Source organism: Adiantum capillus-veneris, chromosome 22, assembly GCF_014529385.1.
Source record: "Adiantum capillus-veneris isolate H3 chromosome 22, ASM1452938v2, whole genome shotgun sequence".
Taxonomy (NCBI): Eukaryota; Viridiplantae; Streptophyta; class Polypodiopsida; order Polypodiales; family Pteridaceae; genus Adiantum; species Adiantum capillus-veneris.
This window is the reverse complement of record NC_140952.1, coordinates 52,310,578-52,337,193: the sequence shown is the minus strand read 5'-3', so window position 1 is coordinate 52,337,193 and position 26,616 is coordinate 52,310,578. Positions and strand designations below refer to the sequence as shown.

Below are 26,616 nucleotides of genomic sequence, written 5' to 3'. Positions count from 1 at the left end.
TTGCCCGTGGACAAGCTATAGACACTCTCTCTCCTCTTTCTCTTTCTCTATTTGGTTGTGGTACAAAATACAATCTCTCCCTCTCTCTCTTCCTCCATTTGGTGCTTGCCATTTAGGACATGGGCTCTATGAAGCCGTGTTAATGCCCTAGATGACCCTGTATTAGCCTAGGCTATTGTGTAAGTACTTACTAGCAAACATTCGATCGCCTTTTAAGGGAGTAGCTATCGCCAATTCATTTTAACTGAAGATGTCTTTGAAACTGAATGGCAAAAAAGGGTAAAAACCTTAGTAGGAAAATACTTTGAGGAGAGTGAGATCTCGTGTGGAAGATGAATGGACTAAAGGATGTGGAAAGTCAAGTGTGTGGTGGAGATGAAATGTGAAAATTTGTTCAAGATGGAAAGTCAAAAAGTGTAGAGGAGATGAAATGAGGAGTTTCACTTGCCTCTGAAAGAGAAATCTTAGAGGGATTATTAAATTTTTGTTTTTTCTGTCACCCTCTCTGTCCCCCCTTCTCCCTTTTCAAATAGTCACATTCCTTAGGTGTTGGGTGTGATATTTAGTCTAAAGGTAAACCATTGTGTAGAGGTTAGTAATATAATCTATTAACATAATAGGGCGGAAGAGGGAGCCCTTACACATGTCGCAATCTGCGATCTGAAGGCTAAAGTCCAAAACTAAAAGAAACCCCTTTGCACGCGATAAAGAGGGAGAGAGGGGGAGAGAGAGAGGCCGCCGACCGTACTAGTATAGTCAAATGGAACTGTGATTTTAATCTTGCTGCCATGTTAGTGTCATAATCTATTAACATAATAGGGTGGAAGAGCTCCAGAGCCCTTTACACGTGTCGCAATCTGCGATCTTTGCTGATTGTTTATGGCTGAGATTATACTCAGTTTTAAAAAAAAATCTAGTATATTTTCCCAAATTCTCTCCACGTTCTACGTGTTGCGATCTGAAGGCTAAAGTCCCTTTGCACGCGATAAAGAGGGAGGCCGCCGGCCGTACTAGTATAGTCAAATGGAACTGTGATTTTAATCTTGCTGCCATGTTAGTGTCAAAGTGCAACTCCCTGGAAAATGGCGGGTTGCAATGCCGAGATTGTAGACGCTGGAGTCAAAAAGAAGAGACGAAGAAGCCATGCTTCAGAGTTGTGCTCAAGAAAATACCCGCACGGTTACCCTCAGCTACCACAAGATGAAGCAGAGTTCGCTCCCTCTTCCCCACTTCCCAAGCTGGACTCTTTTGCTTTCACTCTAACTCGCTACATCCCAACTCCTACAGAAGAAAGACCAGAACATCCAGAAATAGAACAAGAAGATAGAGGAGGATTTGAGGGCTCGGCTACAAAGAAGCCTCCAAAGTTTCCCTCGGAGTGTGACGAGCCTCGTGGAGGGAAGCTTTCAGATGTTCACGAAAGTTTAGTGCCATCTTTGAAGCCCAGGAATGCCATTGTTTTTTGTGGTGAAGATGCTGTGCCAGATTTTGGAGAAATCATTCCCGGTGCTTGTGATGCCCTTGTCGAAATTGCTCTCAAGTTGGTGGCAGAGTTGGATGGTCTGTCTTTCAAGGCCCCTGTGAGTTGTGTGTAAGCTACTTCAAAACCTGTAGTATCTTCTGGTTTCTACAGTTTTGCATAATACAGCAAAAAAAAAAGTTCCTCTTTTTCACAAAGTAAAAAAGGAGAAAGGAATGTTGTCGAAGCCATTATGCTACATACCTTTAATCTTCATCACTTCTTAGGACGTCACATATTTAAATGATCTTTCGGGTTTTTCCCATGGCCTTATGCGTTTATATTGTCTAATAAAAAATGAGCAAGGCTTTGAGTGTAGAGGTCACCTCTAATTCTTTTTGGTCACAGCAGTTTGAATTGCCTCATCATAGGAGTAGGGGACTGACAAGAAGGGAAAGAGAATGGAATATGTATGCGTGTGTATACTCACACACACATATATATACACACATGTGCATATATACATGTATACACACGTGTATACATGCGCATGTATACAAACTTTAGGCAAGCGCAAGGTATTTATTGTATTGCTAAAGATTCAAGATGTAATACGTAAGTGTACAGTGATCCTGTAGAGCTTATATAAGGAATTTATATAAGAGACTAGGCTCGATTTAAGATAACTCGACGCACCTTGAGATGATTTACAATGAAGTGAGGCCTCGTTTATATAGAGAGGCGAGGTGGCTTAAGGGGCAAGCTAATGCCTTGGCGGGAAATGTAGTGGGTATTACAAAGCAGGTGAGTGAAAAGGGTTGGTGGGTAGAGAATCTGTGACATATCCTATAGTTAGGCTTGTACTCGGAGCTTAGGGGTCATGGCCTAGTGTGGGAGTCCCCTCTTATTTATGATAAGGGTCAAGAGGGCTAGGTATCTTTTAAAATAAGGAGTTTACCATGCAAAGGGCGGCGCCGCCTCACGGGCCCACAAGTAGAGGAACGGTGGTAGATCCGAGTATGGGCGTGCGAGTGTTTTATCGGCTTCTCGCCATAGCCAGCTCGTAGAGCTCTAGCTTGTTACACTATTTTCGTCCTCAAAAACATCATTGGAAGGAATAATCTTAAAGTTAGGGAACCTTTTTCGGAGTGCTTACTCGCTCCCATGTTGAACTCTCTTGAGCACAATCTTTCCACTTAACTAAACACTCTTTATAAAATGTATTTTTACTTTATTTTTCTCTAGTGTTTAGTATTTTTTCCGGTTCATGTGGAAGAGATTGAGTATCTATGAGTTCCACTATCTGATCATTTTGAATAAGATTGTCAGATTGACCCAACTTTCTATTAAGCCTGCTAACGTGGAATATTGGATGTATGCCACTCGTCTGGGTAATTGGAGTTTGTAAGCAAGATCTCCAACTTTCAGTATTGTGTAAGTTCCACGATACCTTGGTGATAATTTTGGACATGGTCCTGTCTTCATGGTTTCAGACTTTTCAGGCACTTTCAAATGAACTTGCTCCCCTTCCTCAAAGATAAGAGGCCTTCTATGCAAATCAGTATATGTCTTTGCTCTATCTTGAGCCTTTTTAATACTGTGTTTAACAAGTTTAAGCATTTCATTCATGTCTTTTGAAAAGTCTTTAGCTGCGTGAACCTTTTCCTTTTGCAATCCTATTGCATAAGGAGCTTTAGGCTGAAACCCATACATTAACATGAATGGACTATATCCAGTGGAAGAGTGCTTGGCACTATATGCAAACTCTACTATAGGTAAGTACTCTTCCCAATTAGTTTGCGGTTTACTTACATATGCTTGTAGCATAACTTCTTGGATTTGGTTAACCCTTTCAATTTGACTATCTGTTTGAGGATGCTCAGCTCATCCTCAGCTATGCTCATACTTGGTTTAGTTTCCAGCCTTTTAAAGAAAGCTCTCCAAAAATGGCTATGAAACTTCCTATCTCTATCAGGCACATTGTCTATTGGTAACCTATAGTCGATAGAGATTTTCTACAAATAATCTAGTCAATTCAGGAGTTTTAACATCAGATTTGGTTGGAATAAACCTAGCCATTTTGGTTAATCTATTCACTATTACCTAGACAGAGTCGTGCCTCTTCTATGTTCTAGGTAACCCCACTATAAAATCCATGGAGATACTTCCCATTTCCCCGAAGGAATATCTAATGAATAGAGTAGTCCTTCCATCTTAAGCCTTTCAACCTTATTGATGTGGCATTTATTATGTTTAACCACATATTATAGGATGTCCTTATACATTCTAAACCAATAAAACTGCCTTTTAATAAAACTACGAGTCTTGTTTACACCTGGGTGTTCCGCACTTGGACTATCACGACACTCATAGAGTATTTGGCGCCTAAAGGGGGTCAAGTTGTCAGATTTGAATCGTTTTCAGGCTACCAGGACATCCTTTGAACCCTTGAGTTTGTACAACAATTTGACGTCACCTTCTTGGGAGTTGGTTCAGGGAACACTCCAAGGTGCGAAGGGCGGCATCTTACTTGAAAGAAATTGCACAGACATGGTGGTCCACTTTATGCAAAGAAACACTTGCTATGTGGGTAAAATTCAAGAGAATTTTCATGTCAACTTGGACATCAGACGAATATGAAAGAGGTGTTATCACAACTTGGCATCATTTGAGAATGATTAAGAAAGATATGTTGGATGACTACTGCCAGAGGTTTTAGGATACTTATTTGCCAGTGTCTTCGTTTCGGAAGATCTCTTTGAGAGACGAGATTGACCGGTTTTTCCTGTGGTTTGCCAAAAGAGATTCGAGAGCATTGTCTGTACTAGAAGTTTGACTCTATTCAGAGACTTATGGGACATGCTAAACAACGATTTGGGATGCATGTTGGCTCATTGACTTATCCTATGGACAGGACAATATCCACCTCATCAGGGCAAGAGTCTTCCAATAAAGAGAATGAATCGGAGGAGCCGGATGACAGATCATCACAGGACATAGGGCGTCTCCCACGTCCGCCAATATAGATCTGATCCTCTGTTGCAACCTCCTCTGTCAATGAGAGCATCCCCTGATCCTGGGCCTCCTGGATCTCCCAACTTTGTTGCTCGATCACTCAGTATACCTCTGCTAATGATGTGCCTTGTATCCCTTCTTTCTGGCTTGTTTCGTTTCTGCTCAATCTTTGGATGGAAGAACATGGTGATGTCTCTGGGTGTGTCTCTTGGTAGGGACATGTGCCTCTATCTAGCGTTATGAGGTACCAGAATTAGAGATGCCTTGGCCTCTATCTATTGGAGATTCAGCGATATCGAGCAGGATTACAGAGAGAGAGAGGCTCACACATCGGGAGCACACCCCAGATTGGTTTGTTGGTAGGGACATGGGCTGGTCGTCTCCGCTCAATCTCTGGATGGAAGCACATGGTGATATCTCTGGGTGCGTCTCCGAGTGTGAGCCTCTCTCTCTCAATAATCCTGCTCGATATCGCTGAATCTCCAGTAGATAGAGTCTCTCTCTCTCACTTTGCTACGGCGGGTGAGTCTTCACATAGGCTTTGTGGCTTTGAATGCGGTATACTAGTTGTTACAATTTCGAGTTCTCCCCTTACTTATGAGGGGAAGGAGAGGACAATGTTTCCATGTGGACGGATCTTGGTTAGAGACGAGGTACCTTGGTTGACGTATCATTGATTGTACTCTCCGCTTAGTCCTCAAGATCAGGGGCATGGTAGCAAGCCACACAGCCCTCCCCTTCGGCTATAGATGCTTACTGGCGCAGGTGTGGCCTGTTGTTACCAGTGTTTTTCTACAGACCTCGACATTGTGTATCTTTGGTTTTTCCAGAGAGCAGACTCATTAGTGGCGCTACTCATTGGGGGCATTTTGGTGTTGGTTACACATGAGCCTTACAGGTCCAAGGCTCTGGTAAGCTGCTGCTTTGGCGGGGAATTCCACTCGTTCACCATTATCAACTATCGTTGCTCCTTATCGTGGATTTTAATGGATGATCCATTGGGATCAGGCTCTCAGCAGATACACTCAGTTCCGTTTACTGTATAGTGTCTACATTAGAGGCATGTTGATTGGTACAGATAGGGGACGCCCATTTCTAGTAGCAGAGGCAGAAGTTCCAGCAACTTTCAATGCACCTTCTCAGCAAGACCGACAGAGAGCCCTATTGTTTTCAGCCAACAAGATCAGCTTGGCGTTTTTTGTAGCAGATCAGCCCCAGCGTTTTCCTGGCGTTTTCAGTTGCAGATCAGGCCTAGCGTTTTGGAGTTCCCCGACGCCAGATCAGCCAGGACCATTGACGTTCCAGTTTTCAGCCCTAGCCATTGCAGATTTAGTCCTTAGCCTCGCAGATCTCACCTACCCGCAACAGATCCTCGTCGTACCATCAAGTCAGCCAGCATTTACAGTTTCAGCCCGCTGTTTTCAGATTTCAGTATCTGCGTTTTCAGCGCATCATCGTCGAGTCGTCATCACCGCCATCCTCGCCGACACAGTGTCAGTATTCAGCAGAAAGTCAGCGTTTGCAGATTTCAGCATTTCAGCCCTAGCATTTTTCAGTTTTCAGCCCGCCCTCGTCATCGTCGACATCATCGGCAAGTCCATCGCATTTAGACCATTGTACCCGATTTGTGCAATCTATAGCATAGACCTCTCGCGCCATAGAGAGGGGTCCCTTGGAGGAGGGTTTGAGAACCATGTGGTGTCGTGTCACGTGACATATCCAACCCTATGTGTCCGTGGACAAGCTACAGCATGATCAGGGTTTAGTTAGTCCAGTCAAGTCTAGATTAGAAGTGATCTGGCACTTTTGTGAGTCTATTCGTAGACTGTGCATGCCCAGTCACTTAGTGTAGATGCATATCCTCTGGTTGCACACAACATGATCATCAGTATTCCCTTCAGAATCCATCAGATTCAGTCAGGGGAATTTTCCAGTGCATTTAGCCTATTTTCCCTATTTTTGACATTTTTCACTTATTAATTTAAGTGACTTCCCAACAAAAGTAGGTAGGGCAATTTGGGTTAGAAAATATATAAGCAAACCAAAGTTAGCACTAAATGGTAGAAGAGGCAACAGGAGCCAAGCTCAACAGGCAACTTCTTACAAGAACCTTGGTGGACTTTCCCCTCCAAGCAGCAGATTCCCTCACCTAGCGTTTTTGCATAGCATCCCTAGCCTGGCGTTTTTGCATCAGATCTGCATCGCCAACAGTACCCAGCACCTAGCGTTTTTGCAAGGACCACAACTGCTAGCGTTTTTGATCATCAGATCCCGTGGCGTTTTTGATTTCAGCAGCAAATTAAGACCGGCAATTTTCACCTAAAGTGTAGCATATTCAACCCGATAAAGACCTTAGTTTTCAGCCCTAAACCTGCAGATTTTCAGTGTCAAGGAACCACCGAAAAAGCCCACAAATCAGCATTTTTGGATCAATCGCAGATTTCAGCCCATAGCGTTTTTGGACAGCAGTAGAAAGCTTGCAGATTTCAGCCCTTAGGTCATTATCGCCATCCCCGTCGTCGTCATCGACATAGCCTGGACTTGCATCAATCACATGCATTCCCATTGTACTAGATTGTGTAATCATAAGTAGACCATTCTCGCCGACGAGAGTGGGGCCTTCGGAGGAGGGTTTTACAACATCTCTGGTGTCGTATCTCTCTTCTCTCTCTATCTCTTAGTCTCATACACTTGCACGCACAGTGTCCATTCACTTTGTTTGTGATCATAGCATTCTCTCGTTAAGAACGGAAGGCTCTCCCTTCCATAAGAACAAAAGGAACCTTGAGCACAGTTCGGAGCACTCATCTTGAGCAAAGCGCAAACATTCATTCCGCTGCACCCAACATTGGTATTAGAGCTTTGGCAGTGTTCTAGATCACTCAAGGAAAGAACCACAAGAATCACAAGAATTTTTTTTGCTTGTTGCGGTCGCACGAACCCAAGTTCGCTTGGGCGTGTCGATTCCTATTCGTGTTCTTGAAGAGTGACAGGAATCCCAAGAAAGAAGGGCTTGTCCAGCCTCCCCTTGTGTCTCTTTTCACTGATTGAGAGCGGACCGTGCACTTAGCGGCCGGCCAATCGACGTGAGGTGGGAAAAAGCAACCTTGGTGTGAGCGCAAGGCCGCCAAGGGTTGCGCCCGCAGAAAGGAGTAAAACTCGGGTGAAGAGAAGATCCTTCTCAAACACGGTTTGCAAGCGAAAGAAAACCTCAAGAACCACAAGAACCTCAAGAACTCAAGACCCGCAAGAACCCAAGTTCCTCGTGAATTTAAGAACCCAAGACCACAAGAACCCATGACTTCAGAATGGTCGTCACTCGAAGCGAAATGGATACTTCGCTTGGAGGTGATGAGCATGAGAGAGGCGAAGAAGAATTATCCCCACCAGGAGGTTTTTCCGACCCTCCCCCTTCCCCATCTACGACAAGGATTGCACTAACTCCTATGGAGGCTTTCGACAAGAGGATGATGGACATGAAGTTAGAAAGCGAAGAAAGAATCGCAGCCATAGAGCGTGAGTACCAAGAAAGAATGGCAGTCATAGCTCGTGCGAGCGAGCCAGCCCGCTTGGAAGCCAAAGTAAGAAAAGCAGAAATAGAACGCAGACACCAAGAAAGAATTGCAGCCGCCGTCAAAGGAATGAGCGACCAACACATGAAAGAGTTCTTGCAACTCGTTTCTCAAGCTCAGGCACAGATGCAAGAGATTCGGGAAAGGAGACTCTCTCAGTCTCTTCTTCTCCCAAGCATGACACAGGATTTGCATGATTCTGAGAAGCATGATGATTTTGAATGATGATGATAAGCATGATGATTTCAATGATATTGATAAGCATGATGATTTGCATGATCAAGATGTGATTTCTCACAAGCATGATGAGTTGCATGAAAGTGATGTGATTGTTCACAAGGATGATGTGTTAGTGGATGCTTTTTCTAGCGAAACTAACCTCGTTGTAGATTCGATCAATCACAAAGAAGGATCTATCTTGGCTCTCGAGCCTAGGTCCAAAGAACCCTCATAGGAAGTATTATGTGTTTGCATGATTGATACACACGCATTGTTCGAGTGTTTCATTCGTGATCGTTTCCTGTATTTTAGTCAACATCTTTATGAGATCCCTTTTATTAGGCATGACATATTGTATGTTGAGCACGTTTCTCTCATGGATGAGCACGAATGTATGCGGGTTGTTCATGAAAAGCTGAAAAGTATGCATTCAAGGAAGTCACATTTCATGTCCCTTCCTTGGCATGACACATTTGTAGAACAAGCACATGAAAGTATGAGCACCCAGCATGGGCATTTCCGTTGTGAATTGCCACAGTTGATTGCTCTAGATCATACGAGAAAGATTCGATCTCATTGTTTGCGTGTAGGTGGTGAACGGTTTAGCACTCTGTTTCTTTGTTCATCCACATTGCATGCACAGTCTTTGAGGAAGACAAGATTTTTTCCCTTCACTTTACATGGAATGGGTATGTTCATGGTTTTGTGTTGGAAATGGTTTTAGGAATTTTCAGCCATGGAGATTCTTGAAGAAGAAGGAAGCATGACTCTCCACGAAGTTGAAGCATCGAAGGAAACTCAGAACACTTTGTGTCGCTTTCGGCGCGGCCCAAAGAAGCAAGCGTTGCAGACCTTTATGAAGTTCAAGTACCGCACGACCCACACCTCAGAGTGGGCCGGCAAAGAGTCCCTTCCAGGATTCCGGATGCTATTGGCGATCTCCCTCGACGCCATACAGTTCGGTATCAGTAGCTCACTTTGAAAAGGAGGGGATGTCACGTGACACATCCAATGCTATGTGTCCGTGGACAAGCTACAGTATGATCAGGGTTTAGTCAGTCCAGTCAAGTCTAGATTAGAAGTGATCTGGCACTTTTGTGAGTCTATTCGTAGACCATGCATGCCCAGTCACTTAGTGTAGATGCATATCCTCTGGTTGCACACAACATGATCATCAGTATTCCCTTCAGAATCCATCAGATTCAGTCAGGGGAATTTTCCAGTGCAATTAGCCTATTTTCCCTATTTTTGACATTTTTCACTTATTAATTTAAGTGACTTCTCAACAAAAGTAGGTAGGGCAATTTGGGTTAGAAAATATATAAGCAAACCAAAGTTAGCACTAAATGGCAGAAGAGGCAACAGGAGCCAAGCTCAGCAGGCAACTTCTCACAAGAACCTTGGTGGACTTTGCCCTTTAAGCAGCAGATTCCCTCACCTAGCGTTTTTGCACAGCATCCCCAGCCTGGCGTTTTTGCATCAGATCTGCATCGCCAACAGTACCCAGCACCTAGCGTCTTTGCAAGGACCACAACTGCTAGTGTTTTTGATCATCAGATCCCCTGGCGTTTTTGGATTTCAGCAGCAGATTAAGATCGGCAATTTTCACCTAAAAGTGTAGCATATTCAGCCCGGTAAAGACCTCAGTTTTCAGCCCTAAACTTAGATTTTCAGCGTCAAGGAACCATCGAAAAAAGCCCACAAATCAACGTTTTTGGATCAATCACAGATTTCAGCCCATAGCATTTTTGGACAGCAGTAGAAAGCTTGCAGATTTCAGCCCTTAGGTCATTGTCGCCATCCCTGTCGTCATCATCGATATAGCTTAGACGTGCATCAATCACATGCATTCCCATTGTACCAGATTGTGTAATCATAAGTAGACCACTCTCGCCGACGAGAGTGGGGCCTTCGGAGGAGGGTTTTACAACGTCTTTGGTGTCGTATCTCTCTTCTCTCTCTATCTCTCAGTCTCATACACTTGCACGCACAGTGTCCATTCACTTTGTTTGTGATCATAGCATTCTCTCGTTATGTTCCATGGCTGAGCTGCAAATGAAGACATTGAAATGAGTTGCTACCCACAATAAGAACTGCCTTGCACAGGCCGCACAAGGAAGTATATCCTTCTTGGCCTCTCCTCCAGTACCTGGTCATATTGTAGATTCCATGTAGGGAGAAACATATCTTCTTCCAGATTCACTTTATGAATCAAAAGACCATTCATATCCAAAATAAGAGCGCGAGGATCATTCTGCACACTTTCTGGGACAACATGATAATCCTCCTCAGCTGATGCTGCTCGGATCGTTGCAATTTGGGAAAGCCCATGAACATGAGCTAGATGCATACATGTGTCAACTTTATGTGGTACATCCGCTTGAGGGCCATGTAGCGTCTCTACCTTTTAAACGGGTGATCTATCACGAGTTTTTTTGGCCTTGACTTGGGCTTCGTTTCTGACGGTGGGCATACTACTAGCATCAACATCAATTCCTTATGAATTAGTGCATACACAAGACTATCTACATAAGAGAGAGAAAATCACACACACAAGCTCCCTTTACACAAAGGGAATGAGGGACACATGTCAGCTCCCTAGCCCAGATGCCCACAAGGTGTATTCAAATCCTATTGGATGGCCTTGGAGGTGGACCAATGAGAATTAGGCTAGAGTAAATCTAGTTTAGTTAATTTAAAAACACTTAATAAAAGAACCAATGGGAATTAAGCTCTCTGGAAGACTATTGGACAGTCTCCCAAGGGGTCCAATGAGCATTCAACAGCCCCAATGGCTTGCCTGATTCCTATTGGCCAGGAGGCAAAGGGGTCCAATGAGAGTTTTGCATTTATTAATTACCTAAAGCTCTCACAAAAGGGGAAAGGGGGACACATGTCAGAAGGCTATCACTTATGCTGCTTAATTACCATTGGCTAAGCCCGGGGAGGTCCAATAGGATGCTAGCAAGAGCAAATAGCAAGAGGGGTCGACCAAGAGAGAGAGGGGGCTGATTTTTTAAAGGCAGTATCACCTACACACTCACACTAGCTCATGTGTGGAGTAAGAAGACTTTCTCTCCTTCTCAAGATTTAATGGAAAGCTTATCACCACCTACTCCAAGCTTGTGAGAAGGAAGGCCTACACCAACAACTCTCGGCTTTGTGATGCAAATCCAACCAAGAGCCAAGCTTCAATGCATGCTCATCTGCTCTACCATGCTAATTAATAAGCTAAGCTATGCTAATATGAGTGATTATGTGAGGAGATGTACGTCTTTTGCGTAAGAATACTCCTTCTTCCTCTCAATCTACTCTCATACCCCGCTAGCTCTCACCATCTTCGAAGGTGTGTGAGATCTTGGGTCTGAGACCGTGAGGGAATTGATGTTGTGTTTGATAAGTGTTTTGCTTAGTGCATGAAGTTTCCATCTTCATTGCACTAGCTAGCATTGAAGGAACACAAAGAATTGTATTGTAAAATGTCTCTCTTGATGGGAGAAACCATAATACAAAGCCTTTTGGAGGGGGGACCGGCTCCATGCAAATCCGGTCCTCAACTGTTGTCAATTGCTTAATTGCTCTCTCTTTTGAAGTATTGTTCATGCTATCTAACTAGGTGTTATGCTTTTTGGTTGCTCTCTCCACCCAAGCACTCTTGTTATTCTCATTAGGAAGCTATTCTAATGAAATGCTCACTATGTTCATGCTATTTTCCGCTACACACAAGTTACTAGACCATTAAATGTTACAAGCATTCACTTTTTTTGTGATCATTGCACTTTCTCTCTAAAGGAACGGAAGGCTCTCTCTTTCGTAAGTAAAAGGAACCCTTGAGCACAGTTCGGAGCACTCATCTTGAGCAATATCAACATTCACTTCCGCTGCACCTTACATTGGTATCAGAGCTGTCTTAGGACAAGCCTTCTTTAGGTGGTGCTATCTACCACAAGCACTTTATGTGAAGGGTCAACATTTTGTCATATTGTTTGTTTCAGGCAGTATGCATGATGTGATTGAACTCTCTCGTAGAGAGAGCCCGCTTGGAGGTTAGTTAGACAACTCCTCTCAAGCATAGTTACCCGGAACGGGACAGGGAACGGGAATGGGAGGGTGCAGAACGGGACGGGAACGAGAGGGAGGAGGGGGATCGAAATGGGAATGGGGCCGGAACGGTAGACCAAAGAAACTATATATATTATATGTATTATAGGCTCATATGTTGTTGTGCTAGAGCTCCATATCCAAGCTTAAAGCTTTAGCAAGGAGAGTAGCTCAGTAGAGATGTTGAGAGCTTAAGGAGGAGAAGAGACGAGCCTCCAAACAGCCCCAAACTAGCCCTCCAAATAGCCCCCAAACAGCCTCAAATCAGCCCTCCGAATAGCCCCAAACGTGTCCCCAAATAACCCGAAATCTACCCCCAAATAGCCTCAAACATGTCCCCAAATGGCTAGCTAGAAAAACGTTGACTTTTGGGTTGACCGTTCCGGATTGCTGTTTCGGGTGCCGTTCCGTCCTGTTCCCCCCGTTCCGAGTCACCGTTCCGGTTATACCTCGTTCCGAAACGGCGCTCTATTCCTGACTACGTTTCGGGAGCCGGACCCGTTCGGAACGTTGTTTCGGAACGTTTAGGGTCCGTTCCGTGTGTTCTCTGTTACTATGCTCTCGAGGTGTCGGGCTTCGCTCCCGGTATGGACTCTCTCATCACGCAAGAGTGCCTTGATGTGTTTTCATTGTTCAGCAAGGTTACTTCCGTAGAAAATTTGTCGTGTTTCCTCTCTCAGAATGTGATGATTTTGAGCATCAAATGGTTTCGTGAGCATAACCCTCTCATTGATTGGGCAGACAATACACTCACTATAAATACCAAAAGCGACTCTCCTATGATCATTCGTGGTGAGGAGGGTCTGCATTCTTTACCTCTCATTTCTCATGTGCAGGAAAAGCGTGAATCACGAAGAGGAGCACAAGCGGCATTTATCTATGCCTCTCCAATTACCCAGAGCATTAAGGCTCCAGATAGATATTCAGCCTTGTTTACCAAGTATGAGCACCTCTTTTTCCAGGATGATCTTCCACTCCGTCTCCCCCTCGAGCGACCGGAGGACCATCGCATCGAACTCACGGAAGGGGCACAACCAGTCAATAAGGCTCCCTACCGTTTGAACAAAACTTAAGAAGAAGAGTTAGAGCGGCAACTCACGGAGTTGGTGGCCAGAGGATTCATACGCCCTACTGTAAGTCCTTTTGTTGCTCCTATTTTATTTGTCCGCAAGAAGGATGGTTCGTCTCGTTTGTGTGTTGATTCAAGGCTTTGAACAAGATGACCGTCAAGAACAAGTTTCCGATGCCTCACATTGATTATATCTTCGATAGGCTCATTGGGGCAAAGGTTTTTAGTAAGGTCGATCTCAAAAGTGGATACCATCAGGTAAGGGTATTCAAAGGCGACATGTATAAGACCGCCTTTCGCACAGAGCGAGAGCAATGGAAGTATGTGGTTATGCCTTTTGGATTGACTGGTGCAGTGGATACATTTAACCGTCTCATGGTAGGCCGTTTTGACGATATGATTGGCTTATGTGTTTTTATCTTTCTTGATATTCTCATTTTTTCTGCATCGTGAGAACAACATGAGAAGGATGTAGAAAGGGTTTTAGCCCGTTTGGATGAGTGTCGGTTGTACATTGCAGCCAAGAAATGTGAGTTTTTTCTCACTCAAGTTACTTATTTGGGTTATATCATTTTTGCAGAAGGTGTCAAGCGTGATTCCGCGAAGGTAGAACAAGTTCGTAATTGGGATTTGCCCAAAAGTGCATATGATGTGCGTTCTTTTCTTGGTTTATGTCAAGCATATAGTTTGCACATAGAGAATTTTGCACGCATTGCCGCACCCATGACAGATGTTTTGAAAGGGGTAAAAACTCGCTGACAGCGCGTGGTTTTGCCCGAGGCAGCCATTGAGGCTTTCACAGCTCTCAAGGTTGCGGTGACAGAAGCGTCGTGTCTCATCCTTGCCTCTTGGGACGACCCCTTTGAGATATGGACGGATGCGAGCAATGTCGCCATAGGTGCTGTGCTTCAGCAGCATGGCCGTCCAGTTTCATTTCTCAATCGGAAGTTAAATAGTGTACAAAAGAATTATTCCGTTTATGACAAAGAACTTTTGTCTGTCATTCACTCTCTCAAGCATTGGAAGCATTTTTTGTATGGTAGAGAGTTTACAGTTTGCACAGGTCATCAAGCCCTCAAGTGGCTCCAATCTATGCCTAGTGCACATTGGAGTGATCGCCAAGCATGGTGGTCACAATTTTTTGAGCAATTTGGTGGTTTGATTGAGTATGTGCCTGGTAAAGCTAACCCTGTTGCAGATGCGTTAAGTCGCGAAGGACAAATACTGGCTCTTGAGTCAAGATCCACGGTTTCTATTCAGGGTGTCTCTTTCGACAGCATGAAGAACCAGTATGCAGATTCCGAGTTTGGTAAGCAATGGTTGCAGGCTCTTGCTTCCCAAGGGCCCAACAACTATCTTATTCGTGAAGGTTTGTTGTATTTTCGTTGTAAGGTGCAGCGGAAGTGAATGTTGAACTTTGCTCAAGAGGAGTGCTCCGAACTGTGCCCAAAGGTTCCTTTTACTTACGGAAGGGAGAGCCTTCCGTTCCTTTAGTGAGAGAGTGCAATGGACACAAACAAAGTGGTGAACACTGTGAATGAAGGTGCATGAGACTGAGAGATAGATAAAGAAGAATACGACACCATAATGTTGTCAAAACCCTTTTCCGAAGGCCCTACTCTCTATGGCGAGAGCGGTCTACCATTGATTGCACAAATCTCTACAATGCTTGGACTTTTCGACAATGTCGACGACGAGACGGGCTGAAATCTGAAAACGCTAATGGCTGAAATCTGCAAATCTTTATCTGCTGAATTCTGACTCTATCTTGGTGACGATGTCGATGGCGACGATGCGACGACGACGCGCTGAAAACGCAGATGCTGAAATCTAAGTTTTTCGGGCTGAAACTGCAAACTGTGGCTGATCTAACCGTGCGGCGAGAATCTATTGCGGGAAGGTGAGATCTGCGAGGTTTGGGACTTTCAGTGCGGAGTCTTGATGCTGAAAACTGAAAACGAAGGTGCTTTTGTTGGTTCCATCTTGGTGAATTTGTAAAATGCTGATTTGTCCTGCTGATCCAAAAACGCTAGGGCTGAATTTCGTGCTGCTGTAAAAACGCTATGGATCTGCTGCGTCTGCTAATGCCAGGCTGATCTGCAATGCAAATACGCCAGGGGCTGATCTTGTTGAAAAACGCTAGCTGTGTTTGATGGAGAAAACGCTAGGGGTCATGTGTTGCAAAAACGCTAGTTGTCTTGTTGGGGGTCTTGCTGAGAAGGTGCCTGTTGAACAAGTGTTCCTGCTGCCTCTTCTGCCAGAAAGTGCTAGCGCTAGGTTTCTTATGTACTTGCTTATCAAAATTGCCCTACCTAGTTCCCAACAAAAGTCACTTAAAAAGAATAAGTGAAAAATGGCTAAAATAGGGAAAATAGGTTTTCTGCACTGTAAAATGCTCTTGATGGAATCTGATGGTAATGCTGATGATCATGCTGTGTGCAACCAGAGGATATGCATCTGCTCTAAGTGTCTGGACATGCATGGTCTGCGAACAAACTCACAAAAGTGCCAGAACACTTCCTAATCTAGGCTAACTGAACTGAACCGAACCGAACCCATGTCATGAAGTAGCTTGTCCACATACACATAGGGTTAGATGTGCACGTGACGTTCGTCATTGTCTATGTGTGTTGCCCTCTCTCTGGACAGCCATATTGCATGATGCTCATGACTCTCTCACGGTTTGGGAAGGAACACCACTTTGGAAAAAATAGAAAGATTCTTTTATTGGCCTAAAATGCGAAAAGATGTTTTTCGTTATGTCACACAGTGCACTATTTGCCAAAAGGTAAAAGCTCCTCGGGGTAAGTAGCAAGGCCTCTTGCTACTGTTGCCTATTCCCGAAGGGCCTTTTCAAGACATTTCTATGGATTTTGTGACTAACCTTCCACCTAGTTGCATTCAAGGAACACTCAATGTTTGACAATTGTTGACCGTTTCAACAAATTTTGCATGTTGATTCCTTATAAGGTCACAGTCACCGCACAAGATGTAGCACGGTTGTTCATTAAGCATTGGTACCCCCTCTGTGGTTTGCGAAAGTCGATCGTTTCAGATAGGGATGTTAAGTTCACGTCCAATTTTTGGTGCGCTCTCTTTGACAAACTTGACACTAAGTTGAATTTTTCAGCGACTTTTCATCCACAGTCAGATGGTCATACCGAAATTTACAATTAGTTGGCTTTTGATGTTTTGAAGTCATGTGTGCATGATCATTAGTCTCATTGGGAGCTCTATCTACCATTGATCCAAGTAATTTTGAATGACTCTTATTCCTTTGCCATTGGTAGAACTCCGTATGAGGTAGCTTTTGGCCGTCTGTTCCAGTTTGACTCGCTCGGTGAGTCAAATGCATGATGCCAATGCTAAAAGTCAATGGTTGGATGAGATTTCTGAGAGTGTGAAGGTTTGGCTAAGCAAGACTCAGGAATGTTACTCACGATAGGCTAACAAGCATCGTCAGGATGTTTCTATCAAGGAAGGGGATTGGGTTTATTTGAGAATTATGAAGCAACGTTAAGCGAGTCGGAAAGAAGTGTCCTAAGTTGTCTTTCAGAATGTATGGTCCATTTCTTGTTGTTAAAAAGACCAATGAGATTTCTATGAAATTACAATTGTCTAACTCATAGTCAATGCACAACGTTTTCCATGTTTCTTGGTTGAAAGTGTTTCAGGGTACACCTCCAAAGAACATTTCCAAAGAAGACGAGCCCGAGATCATTGATAAAGCTAAAGTCATGGAGCCGGAGCAAGTGTTGCTGCATCGGTTTCGCCATGGCTCAAAGAAGCAAGTTTGACAGTACTTTTTGAAGTTCAAGGATCGAGGAATCAATGAGGTAGTGTGGGTCGATGATTTTTTTTTTTGAGATTATCCAGAGTTGCTGGCCGACTACAAGGAAGCCATGCAACTCGGTACCAGTACCTCCCTTTGAAAAGGAGGGGATGTCACGTGCACATCTAACCCTATGTGCATGTGGAGCTATCTCAGGTCTAGGGTTCAGGTAAACTTAGGAAGTGTTCTGACACCTTTGTGAGCCTGTACGCAGGTCGTGCATGCCCAGGCACTTAAGAGTAGTTGCATATTCTCTGATTGCACACCCAGTACCACCCAACATATGCATTGTCCAAGAAGAAGGTCCAAATCCCGGTCAATTTTGGGACAAAACATTTTATAGAAAATTAGGCATTTTTAATTATTTAATCGTTCATATAATGCTGAGCCGGGCCTAATCTCATTTTGGCTTTTGCATCTATATATTTTCCTACTGATGATTCCATTATTAAAATGGCTTCTGAAAATGAGAATGTCCAGGGTATGAAAAGAGTACTATGAGTATAGAAATAGGAGATTTCTTGAGCTCTTACCACTCCTGATTTGGGCTGTCTTTTAGCTGGCTTGCATTAGACTTTATGGTTTTGTTGGATTAGTCTACTTTAATTTGTAAACACATGTTGGGTTACCTTACCTTGGCCTCACTGAATAGTTCTGACTATTTTTTTGCTCGGTGGTTTATGATCATGTTGTATAACTATATTTCATCTTGAATTAAACCACTCATCTATATCTGGCAGACTTGGTAGTGGCTGCCTTGCTATAAATTGATCTAATCTTAACTAAACTAAACTATGATATTGAGCTGGTGCTAACCATTTCACTATATACTTGGACAATCCTATCTCTAAGAATTTTTTGGCTTAGTTGGTGTCCGACTTTCAAGAGACTTGTCGATTCAACATGGATGATCTCCACAACTCTTTTGCTTTTGTATAGGATCATTGGAATGATGCCTCATTCCTAAATTTATTGTACAAAATGAATCTAAGACTGAGTAATTTTTTGTACAACTCTCTGTCCAGTCATCTAAAGTCAGTTGTTTTTTGAATGTTATATTCATTTGTGTGTATATATTAATTTTAATACATCAACACACACTTGCATGCACACATCCACAAGAGGAGAAGTTTTAACATTATAGTAACCATCCCAAGGGGGCTCAACATTTGTAGCAGTAAGCACAATCTTTCCAACTCCTTGAACCGGATAAGAGACATTGTTGGCACGAGTGACTGAATTCCCACGAGGGACAGACTTGAGGAGGTGAACAAATCACGATGTGAGGTAATGTGCTTTGTAGCACCACTGTCAAATAACACATGTGAATCTGCAACAACTGTCATGCATGCATCATGGACATCAAGATTATAGGTACACGCTGCACTAAAAGCCCATTCTACATCAACATCAGCATCATAGTCTCCTTTCACAAAAGACTCAACAATAGCTGCATTTGTAGTGGAACCACTCTCTTTCTTCTTTGCCTCTTTGGCCTTCAACTTAGGACACTACTTGATCAAGTGATCATTAACTTTTATAATAATGGCAACGCATCTCCTTTTTGCCCTTATCACCAAAATTTCCAGACGAATTGTTGCCAGCAGACGCATTAGGGATAGGTGATTTTCCACTCGCAGAAGAACCATAAGAAGTGGTTGCATTGCTGTTAGCACCCTTTCTTTGAGAAGCAATAAAAGCCTGTTCAATTGCACGCTATCTAGTCCTGATTTTTTTTGGAAAGTGACTCTTGCGAGTGCATAATACATCAAACTCGACAACTTCAGGATTTCCTTGGGTCACAAGTCTCCTAGTACTAGCAAAAGTCTGGTAAGAATCTGCCAAGGCATCAAGAATGGTTTGTACAAGAGAACTGTTTGAAATGACTTCACTTGCAAAAATAATTCGCTCATTGGTATCCTTGACACCAGAAGGAAAAGGTCCATATTATCTTCCTCATGCATAATCTTCGATTCCAGCTTTTTACGTAGCAATGTAATTTTAGCCTCATTGCGGCTTGCATCAAGACCAGCCAAAATATCCCAAGCTTGTTTTGCAGATTTCGGTGAACGAATGCGAGGAGTAATGGTGCGCTTCACAGATAACGCAATCAACATATGAGTCTGCGCATCCTTTACATCCCAACAAGCTTGTTCTGCCGTAGGCAAAACAACTCTAACAGCAGCAATCCTTGCAGCAAGACCTGCCACATCCACAACATCGCCTACATCCTCAAAACCAGGACGTACATCAATGCCCTGCACAATATTCCACACACCCTTTGAAACAAGAACATGTCGCATCATGTAAGCCCACATAGGGTAATTGTCTCCATCCAATCTGTCCGCAGCAACAAACATCTTGAACGCATCTATGTTGTTGTCAGCCATGGTAAATGCTGCACCTAATGTGAAAACTGCCCGAAAAGAGGATAAACAAAGCGGGAACAACACGTCCTATATAGCACAAACCGTAGAAGACTGTAAGGGACCTGTTATGCAGAAAACGGCACTGACAGAAATTTTGCACAAAATGGCGAAATATCTGTGCAGTACTACCTGTAGTGGAAACGGAGACTGAAATGAGCCCGATTGAAATGAGCTCACTGAAATCGGAGAAAGTGAGCAGGCGTGTGTGGAGCTGTTGGCGACTAAGCCCGGGAGGACGCAATCTGCTCTGATACCAATTGTTGGAATTAGGGTTGCAGGAAAACACACAGCTTGGACAAGACAAAGGAAGCTCAAGGCACACAACAGAGTGTATTACTTAGTGTGCAATGGAAAGATAGATAGCCCTAGAGTGATGGGCGTATATACAATGCACGGGGGAAAAAACCTCCTAAAGAGGGAAAAAATGCCCCGGTGGTCCTAGTGTGTTCACACACATCACTACACATGTATATGGTAACATCATTGTCGTCGACATCATCGGAGAGTCCATCGCATTTAGACCATTGTACCAGATTTGTGCAATCTATAGCATACACCTCTCTCGCCATAAAGAGGGGGGCCCTTGGAGGAGTGTTTGAGAACCATCTGGTGTCGTATTCTTCTCTCTCTTTCTCTCAGTCTCAACACCTTCATTCACAGTAGCATTCACTTTGTTTGTGATCATCGCACTCTCTCTTCAAAGGAATGGAAGGCTCTCCCGTAAGTAAAAGGAACCCTTGAGCATAGTTTGGAGCACTCATCTTGAGCAATATCAACATTCACTTCCGTTGCACCTTACATTATCTCGTCCTTTTGATGTGAAGCTTTTAAAGTCGATTTTGTCTTATGTCTTATGTTGTTTGATTTTATTTTGGTGAGCACTTTTTTGAGCTGCACCTTCACGAGTTGTTTGCAAACTTTTCACTAGGCTTGCACTTACATGTTTCTTGAAGAGTATTCAACATGTGTCTATCGCATTGTTGCACTTACTAGTATTGATGGTAGCCTTGTAAAGAAGAACACGCTTGATGAAGTTTATTTGGTTTGTGACTGATTTAAAGTCCTTTCCCATGTTTTCTGCTTATGCTTTTGAAAGCAGGGCGCAGTAGATTGTGTTTTAACCTTTCTGAACAGTGAACCAAAGGTTTTGATGTCTCAGGTACAATCCCCTTGTTTATGCTCAAGATCTTCATCTACAATACATTCGAAAACATGGTAAGCTTTTGTTAACGTACATATTGATCATATGGTTGCCAAATTCTGTGGGGTGTAAAATTAACTGTATGAATGGAAAGTTTGGTCTTGGTACAGGTGGTCGCCGAGTTGAGACTTTGCTTGTTGGCATGAATCCTGGACCCTTTGGGATGGCACAGGTTTGAAAACAATTTCTTCCATTTCTTGTCTCTCACATACACTTGGCATGCAGACAACATGCACATTTACACAGACAGAAAATTGTTTTTGCTTCTTTTTACCTCTCCCAATGTGTTTTTTTTTTCACACACACATACCACAGAAAAACATGTGCTGCCCTCTCAAATCATTCTCTGCTTCTGTGTTTGAATGCTTATATCTTGTTGTGAGCATTTTGCTGCTCAGATGTTCTAGATTGTTGAAAAACCAACATTCGTAGTGTTTTTCTAGTTTTTGGTGGTCGACGCATCTTCAAATGAAGTCTTCCTGATCACATTCATTGTTAATTAGGTCTAAGCATGCTGTACATGAGTGCAAAATATGACTAGGATGAGAAGCTTGTTATTGCAATTTTGGTCCTTTATATTTGCTCATTAGGAAACACCTTTGTTTGTTTTTTTGACACAATAGAGGGCCCACAGGGGAGGTGCTTATCCCTTCCAAACATTAGTCATGTTACATAGTCGGGCAAGGGCCGCATACCATTGGGCAAGAGCCACGTGTAGGCATCAATGTGGCCACCTAATTGATGCACCACGTGCTGCGAACGACGGAGAGAACTCGTAGCAACCAGCTAGGAACCTCCTCCTCGGGTGACCCACCCCAGGAGGAGGATGCACTCGATTGAGTAAGGGCAAGAGCCCTAGCAACGTGAACACCAGGTGAGCACAAGGTGTCCCTCTAGAGTGTGACCCAACGGGGGATTTGAACCCACAACCTGTAGGTTGAGAGGCCGGAGCCTTACCGTTATATCAACTCTTTGGGGACCATTAGGAACACCTTATCAAGGTATTGAACACATGCTGGGTAAGTAAGTTTGTACTTTGTTTGCATCAAGTAGCAAAAGCAACTTACACTTTGATCTGCCTCTTTTTACAGACAGGTGTGCCGTTTGGAGATAGCAAATTTGTGAGGACATTCCACGGTTTATCTGGAGAGGTGACACCTTTGATATCTAAATGTTTGGGCAAGTTTGCAGTCCTTTTTTGTGCTAAGAAATGTTGTCCTTATAAACAGTGGTTAATATTTTAATTCTGCTTCATCTGATTTTGGAAGCTTTTCCTCGCCGTGAAATGTTTTGTCATCATATACAGTGGTTACTGTCATAGTTCCTGTTCAACTCATGTTGTGAAATAAGATCCTGATCAATGCCTCAAACGAAAACTTTCTAGCTTTGTTTAATGAGCATGAGAATGGGTGATAGTCATGGGCAAGGGGGAAATGAGATTGAATATAAAAATCCTGACAGATAGTTAAAGTTCAAAGGAGTTGTAGAGAAGTCCAAAGGAGTTATTTCTTCTCTATAGGACATGATGAGTTGGCAGAAACACAGATGAAACAGCTAAGGCAAGCAACAGAAAAGAAGAGTTTTGGACGACTCATTAATCATGTGTTTGGCAGGTCTGTTTGCTAAAAAATTGTATCACTACAAAGAACGGTAATTTTGGCACTGTTTTTGTTGGCTTTGTAAAAAAACCTTAGCAGAGGAGAGTTCGGCGGACATTTTATTACTTCCATTACTGATTGGACCTTCGACGAATAGTTTTTGCATGTTGAATTCTTTTTTTGTTTAGTTTGTCAATTGATGGGTCTTTTAATTTCACAGCCTAATTAGATGACTTGACTTTCCTTTCATTTTATTCTTTTAGAATGCTAGCGTGAACCTCACCTTGTTCTTTTAAGCTTCTTTAGTGTTTGGTTGTGGATAGTGCGTCTTGTCCTTGATGTGAATGACTTTCAAGTTGAGTTTTGTACCGAGCTTCATTCAAGTAAGCTTCTCTCATTTATTTGCCCATTTCTTTTGCTTAGGCTGTATCAAGTAGCTGTTGCTTTGTTTTCATGTTGAAGTTAGTCTACCTTCATTACCTTCTTTCGTTTATAGCCCCTTGTGTGCATTGGTTGTGTGTTTTGTTTTAGCCTCTCTTTTAATCTGCAAGTTCAGAGTTTCCTGAGCTTATGAAGGTACATATATTTGATAGCGCAGGTGAATCATCCCAAGGTTGTTCATCCAAAGCGGCCTGTGCTTGGGTTAGATTGTACACGATCGGAGGTAATATCTTTGTGCAGTTCTGTATTCTAAATTCAATGTTTGGAAACTTGTATGTGGATTGCAAAACTGACAGGAACTTAAAGATAGGATTTTTCAGCTTTCATAGGAAGATGTTGCACCCGCATGCATATACTTTCGTGTTTCTATTCTCAAGTTGTGCATTTTATACACGTAATCGAGCTATTGAATAACTTCCTCAAGCTTTTACATTGCTGTAACAGGTAAGCGGCCAGCGCTTGTGGGGTTGGGCACAAGACAGATTTGGGTCTGCCACTGCATTTTTCAAGCGTTTTTGGGTTTACAATTATTGCCCTCTTGTTTTCATGGAAGCTTCAGGCAAGTAAGCTCCAATCTCCTTTTTTCTGGATTGAATCTCATGCATGTATTTAATGTAGCTGTCAAATGAAAGTATGGGCGCTTTTTCTCAGACATTTTGGTTTGATGCTTCAGAAACCGCACTCCGGACAAGCTGAATCCCGCTGAGCGAGCAAAAATTGAACTAGCTTGCAATGAAGCTCTTATCAAAACAATTTCAATATTAAGACCAGCTTTTGTGGTCGGTGTTGGTGAGTGTTGATTAATTTACGAAATGTGAGTAAGCAAATCACGAGCACGATTTAGTGATAGTAAAGTGCATGTTTGCAGGTAAATATGCAGCAGTCAAGATTCAAGATTGCAACATAGCAGGAGTGAAGGTGGGTGATATCATGCATCCAAGTCCGGCCAATCCACAGGCAAACAAAGACTGGGGCAAGAAAGTTGAAGAACAGCTTTTGAAGCTTGGATTAGAACTAGGCAAGTAAGGTGTGCAGATATCTTCATTCACAGCAATGCCTTGAAGGGATTTCTGCTTTCTTGAGTGGAGGTGGCATTGTGTTGAGTTTATGTGATCTCATTTACACAAGATGCCAGGAGGCTTTGCTCTAGAATTCAGAGATTGGGGATGCTTAGACTCAGACAAACTCAATTATGCGAAGAGGACCAGAGAGCATTCCCTGGCTTAATTGGCTTGTGCCAAATGACATCTATGGTGTTGGGACTTTTCAAGAATGTGATGTGACAATAGGCGTTTTTGACCTTAACAAACAAAAAGACGAATCTACCACTTACGTTTTAGCCAACTCACAAACATCATAGGCGAGGTTTGTTAAGGCGGTAGATTACAACCATGTGCGCCTGAAGGCGTGCCGTCTTGGGGAGTTTCATAAACAAACGGTAGCTATGCGGCCACTTTCGATGAAGGTCCACCATTTGGTGGTGATCCAAATGCAGCGTAGCTTCACAATTCAATTTTGTTTATATCATTTGGAGGATCCAAGTAGGAATTCATTTTTATATATTGCATATTTCTGCTATTGAACTGTTCTACCACCTCAATGAAGGTTGAATTAGCTGTGCGTATGCTGTAAAACCTTAGTTGGCCATAACTTTGCCACTGTCATCCACATTGAAGTCATTGTTATTGAGAAACTACACAACGTCTATGCTATGCAACATAGGGTAACTATCCCCTTTCTTTCCTCTACATTGATGAGATCACTGTGGCAATATATGGCGTTGTTAGTGTGCCTAATTTTAGTATGATAATTGTCTCAAAGTCATTTCCTCTTGTCATCATGTGAATGGGGCGGATTTGGTTAGTGGTCATGTTGCAATGGCTGGCCTTGCACTCATTGGGACAGGATCTTGAACCAGCGCAATACTCAGTGTTTTGGGTATGGTTTGTTGAGTAGGTGGCCTTACATGTTCAAAGCTCATTGTCATAGCCATGGCATGCTTTACCCCGTGTTGGCTATGCGTGCTATTGGTTTGGTGACATTCTATCCGGAATATAGCTCGGTGGTTCCAGCTAGTTAATTTCCTTGCTTCATTTGGTGCTTGCAGGGAGGAGGGCTTTTCAAAGACCTTCAGACATCGTGGAGCTGTCTCTCAAAGATGGAAGAGCTTAAAGAATTTGCAAATTGGACCACCATGAAAGAAGAGGCTTGATCAACGTCTTAGACACTTCTACAATTTGTTCTATTTGTGATTCCAAAAGGAAAAGTTGATCATGTTCCTGTATGTATTGCCTCCAACCACCAAAGGTTTTTATCACTAAGTGAATGTTAGTGTAGGGAATGCCAGTTTGGTGGAGTGCAATCTTGCAAAAGCCAATGACTATCTAGCCCCAATCCACTTGGTTGTGTAGCCAGGCCTTTTGACAAATGTCAGGGAAACCACTTAACTCTTTGAGTATGTCTACAATTAACTTAGTGTGATTGCTACCAAAAAGGATGAATTGAAATGTCACATAGGAATTCAACCCTTTTTTCTTGTGCAAAACTCACAATTGTGAGTGGATGTATTAAAATGCCACCAAGAAAAATACAAATCAGCCTCGAGCTCATGCTGGGCCTTGAGGGACAAAAGATTACATTAGAGCTTAGTCAAAAGTGCCTAGTGGCGAATTGTTACAAAAAGCCCACTCCTTTACAGAGCGAAGCTCGATTGGATGGCGAGGATCGCCTTAGCTAATCCTCCGAGTTACACCTTTTACCTATCACATGTATTAACTCCTTACTTTCTTACACAATCTCTGAGAACCTAGCCACAGAGAGGTTGCTATTTAAGATTAGGCAATTCTTGGCCTTCCATATATCAATGAAGAAAAAATATCTGACAATTTGAGTACAAGCTAGGAGTGTAGAGCTTCGAAACTGTTTCCCCCCAAGGTATAAGCCCTTGAAAAACCCTATCTTCCATGTTCTTTGTTTCCATTTGCACATTTTGCATGCAAGGCCTCTAATAGCCTGGCATTCCATGAAAAGATCGACGAGGTCTTCAGAAGCCAATCTACACCTTGAGCATCTATCAGATTCGATACCACGTGCATGGATCTTGATGCATGTTGGCAAGGCCCCCCCCCCCCCGCCCCCCCCAAAGTATTTTCCATAGAAATATCTTCATAAACTGAGGGTACTGTGGATTCTAGATGTTCTTCGTGACCTCAATCCATCTAGCCTTCGTCCATTGTTTCTTCAACTGCTTATTCAAAGGTGCGAACCAATCAGCCTCATGTATTAATGCTTGGTAAATCCCCTTGGCATGAGGTTTGAAGAATTGACTATTCGTAGGCCATTTCCAAGCTTTCCACTCAAAAGTAGATTCACAGATCGGCATCAAAATATTGTCCAGGCCTTCTACAACTCTCTTAGCAAGAAGCTTCTCAATGCCATTGAGTTGAAACTGGGTTGCCACCTGGTCGGAGGATTTCCAACACTCGCTATTGCTATCTCAGAAGCTCTATTGCGCTTTTGCACTAGCTCTCCCGTGATGCCACCCAGTCTCTGAGTAGACCACCTCGCGGCTAATAGTTTGTCATGCACCTCGATCCCTTTCCACTAACCACCTTCATAGCAAAGTTCTGTCTTGTCTATCATATCCTTGGTCATGAATGCCCAAGATTGGTCTTGTTTTG

General features: G+C 43.1%; 1 protein-coding gene and 1 pseudogene across 1 annotated transcript; one reads left to right on the top strand and one right to left on the bottom strand.

The window, feature by feature from the left end:
* The first annotated feature begins 963 nt into the window (after nucleotides 1-963).
* On the top strand, nucleotides 964-24,547 carry LOC147429356 (uncharacterized). Its single transcript, XM_086495503.1, has 8 exons — nucleotides 964-1,591; nucleotides 20,856-20,911; nucleotides 21,008-21,069; nucleotides 21,989-22,048; nucleotides 23,094-23,159; nucleotides 23,381-23,499; nucleotides 23,610-23,725; nucleotides 23,805-24,547. The coding sequence occupies exons 1-8, from the start codon at nucleotides 1,083-1,085 to the stop codon at nucleotides 23,960-23,962; spliced, it is 1,146 nt and encodes a 381-aa protein (XP_086351629.1). The 5' UTR covers nucleotides 964-1,082; the 3' UTR covers nucleotides 23,963-24,547.
* Nucleotides 1,629-3,178, bottom strand: LOC147429357 (uncharacterized; annotated as a pseudogene).
* Nucleotides 24,548-26,616: the final 2,069 nt, after the last annotated feature.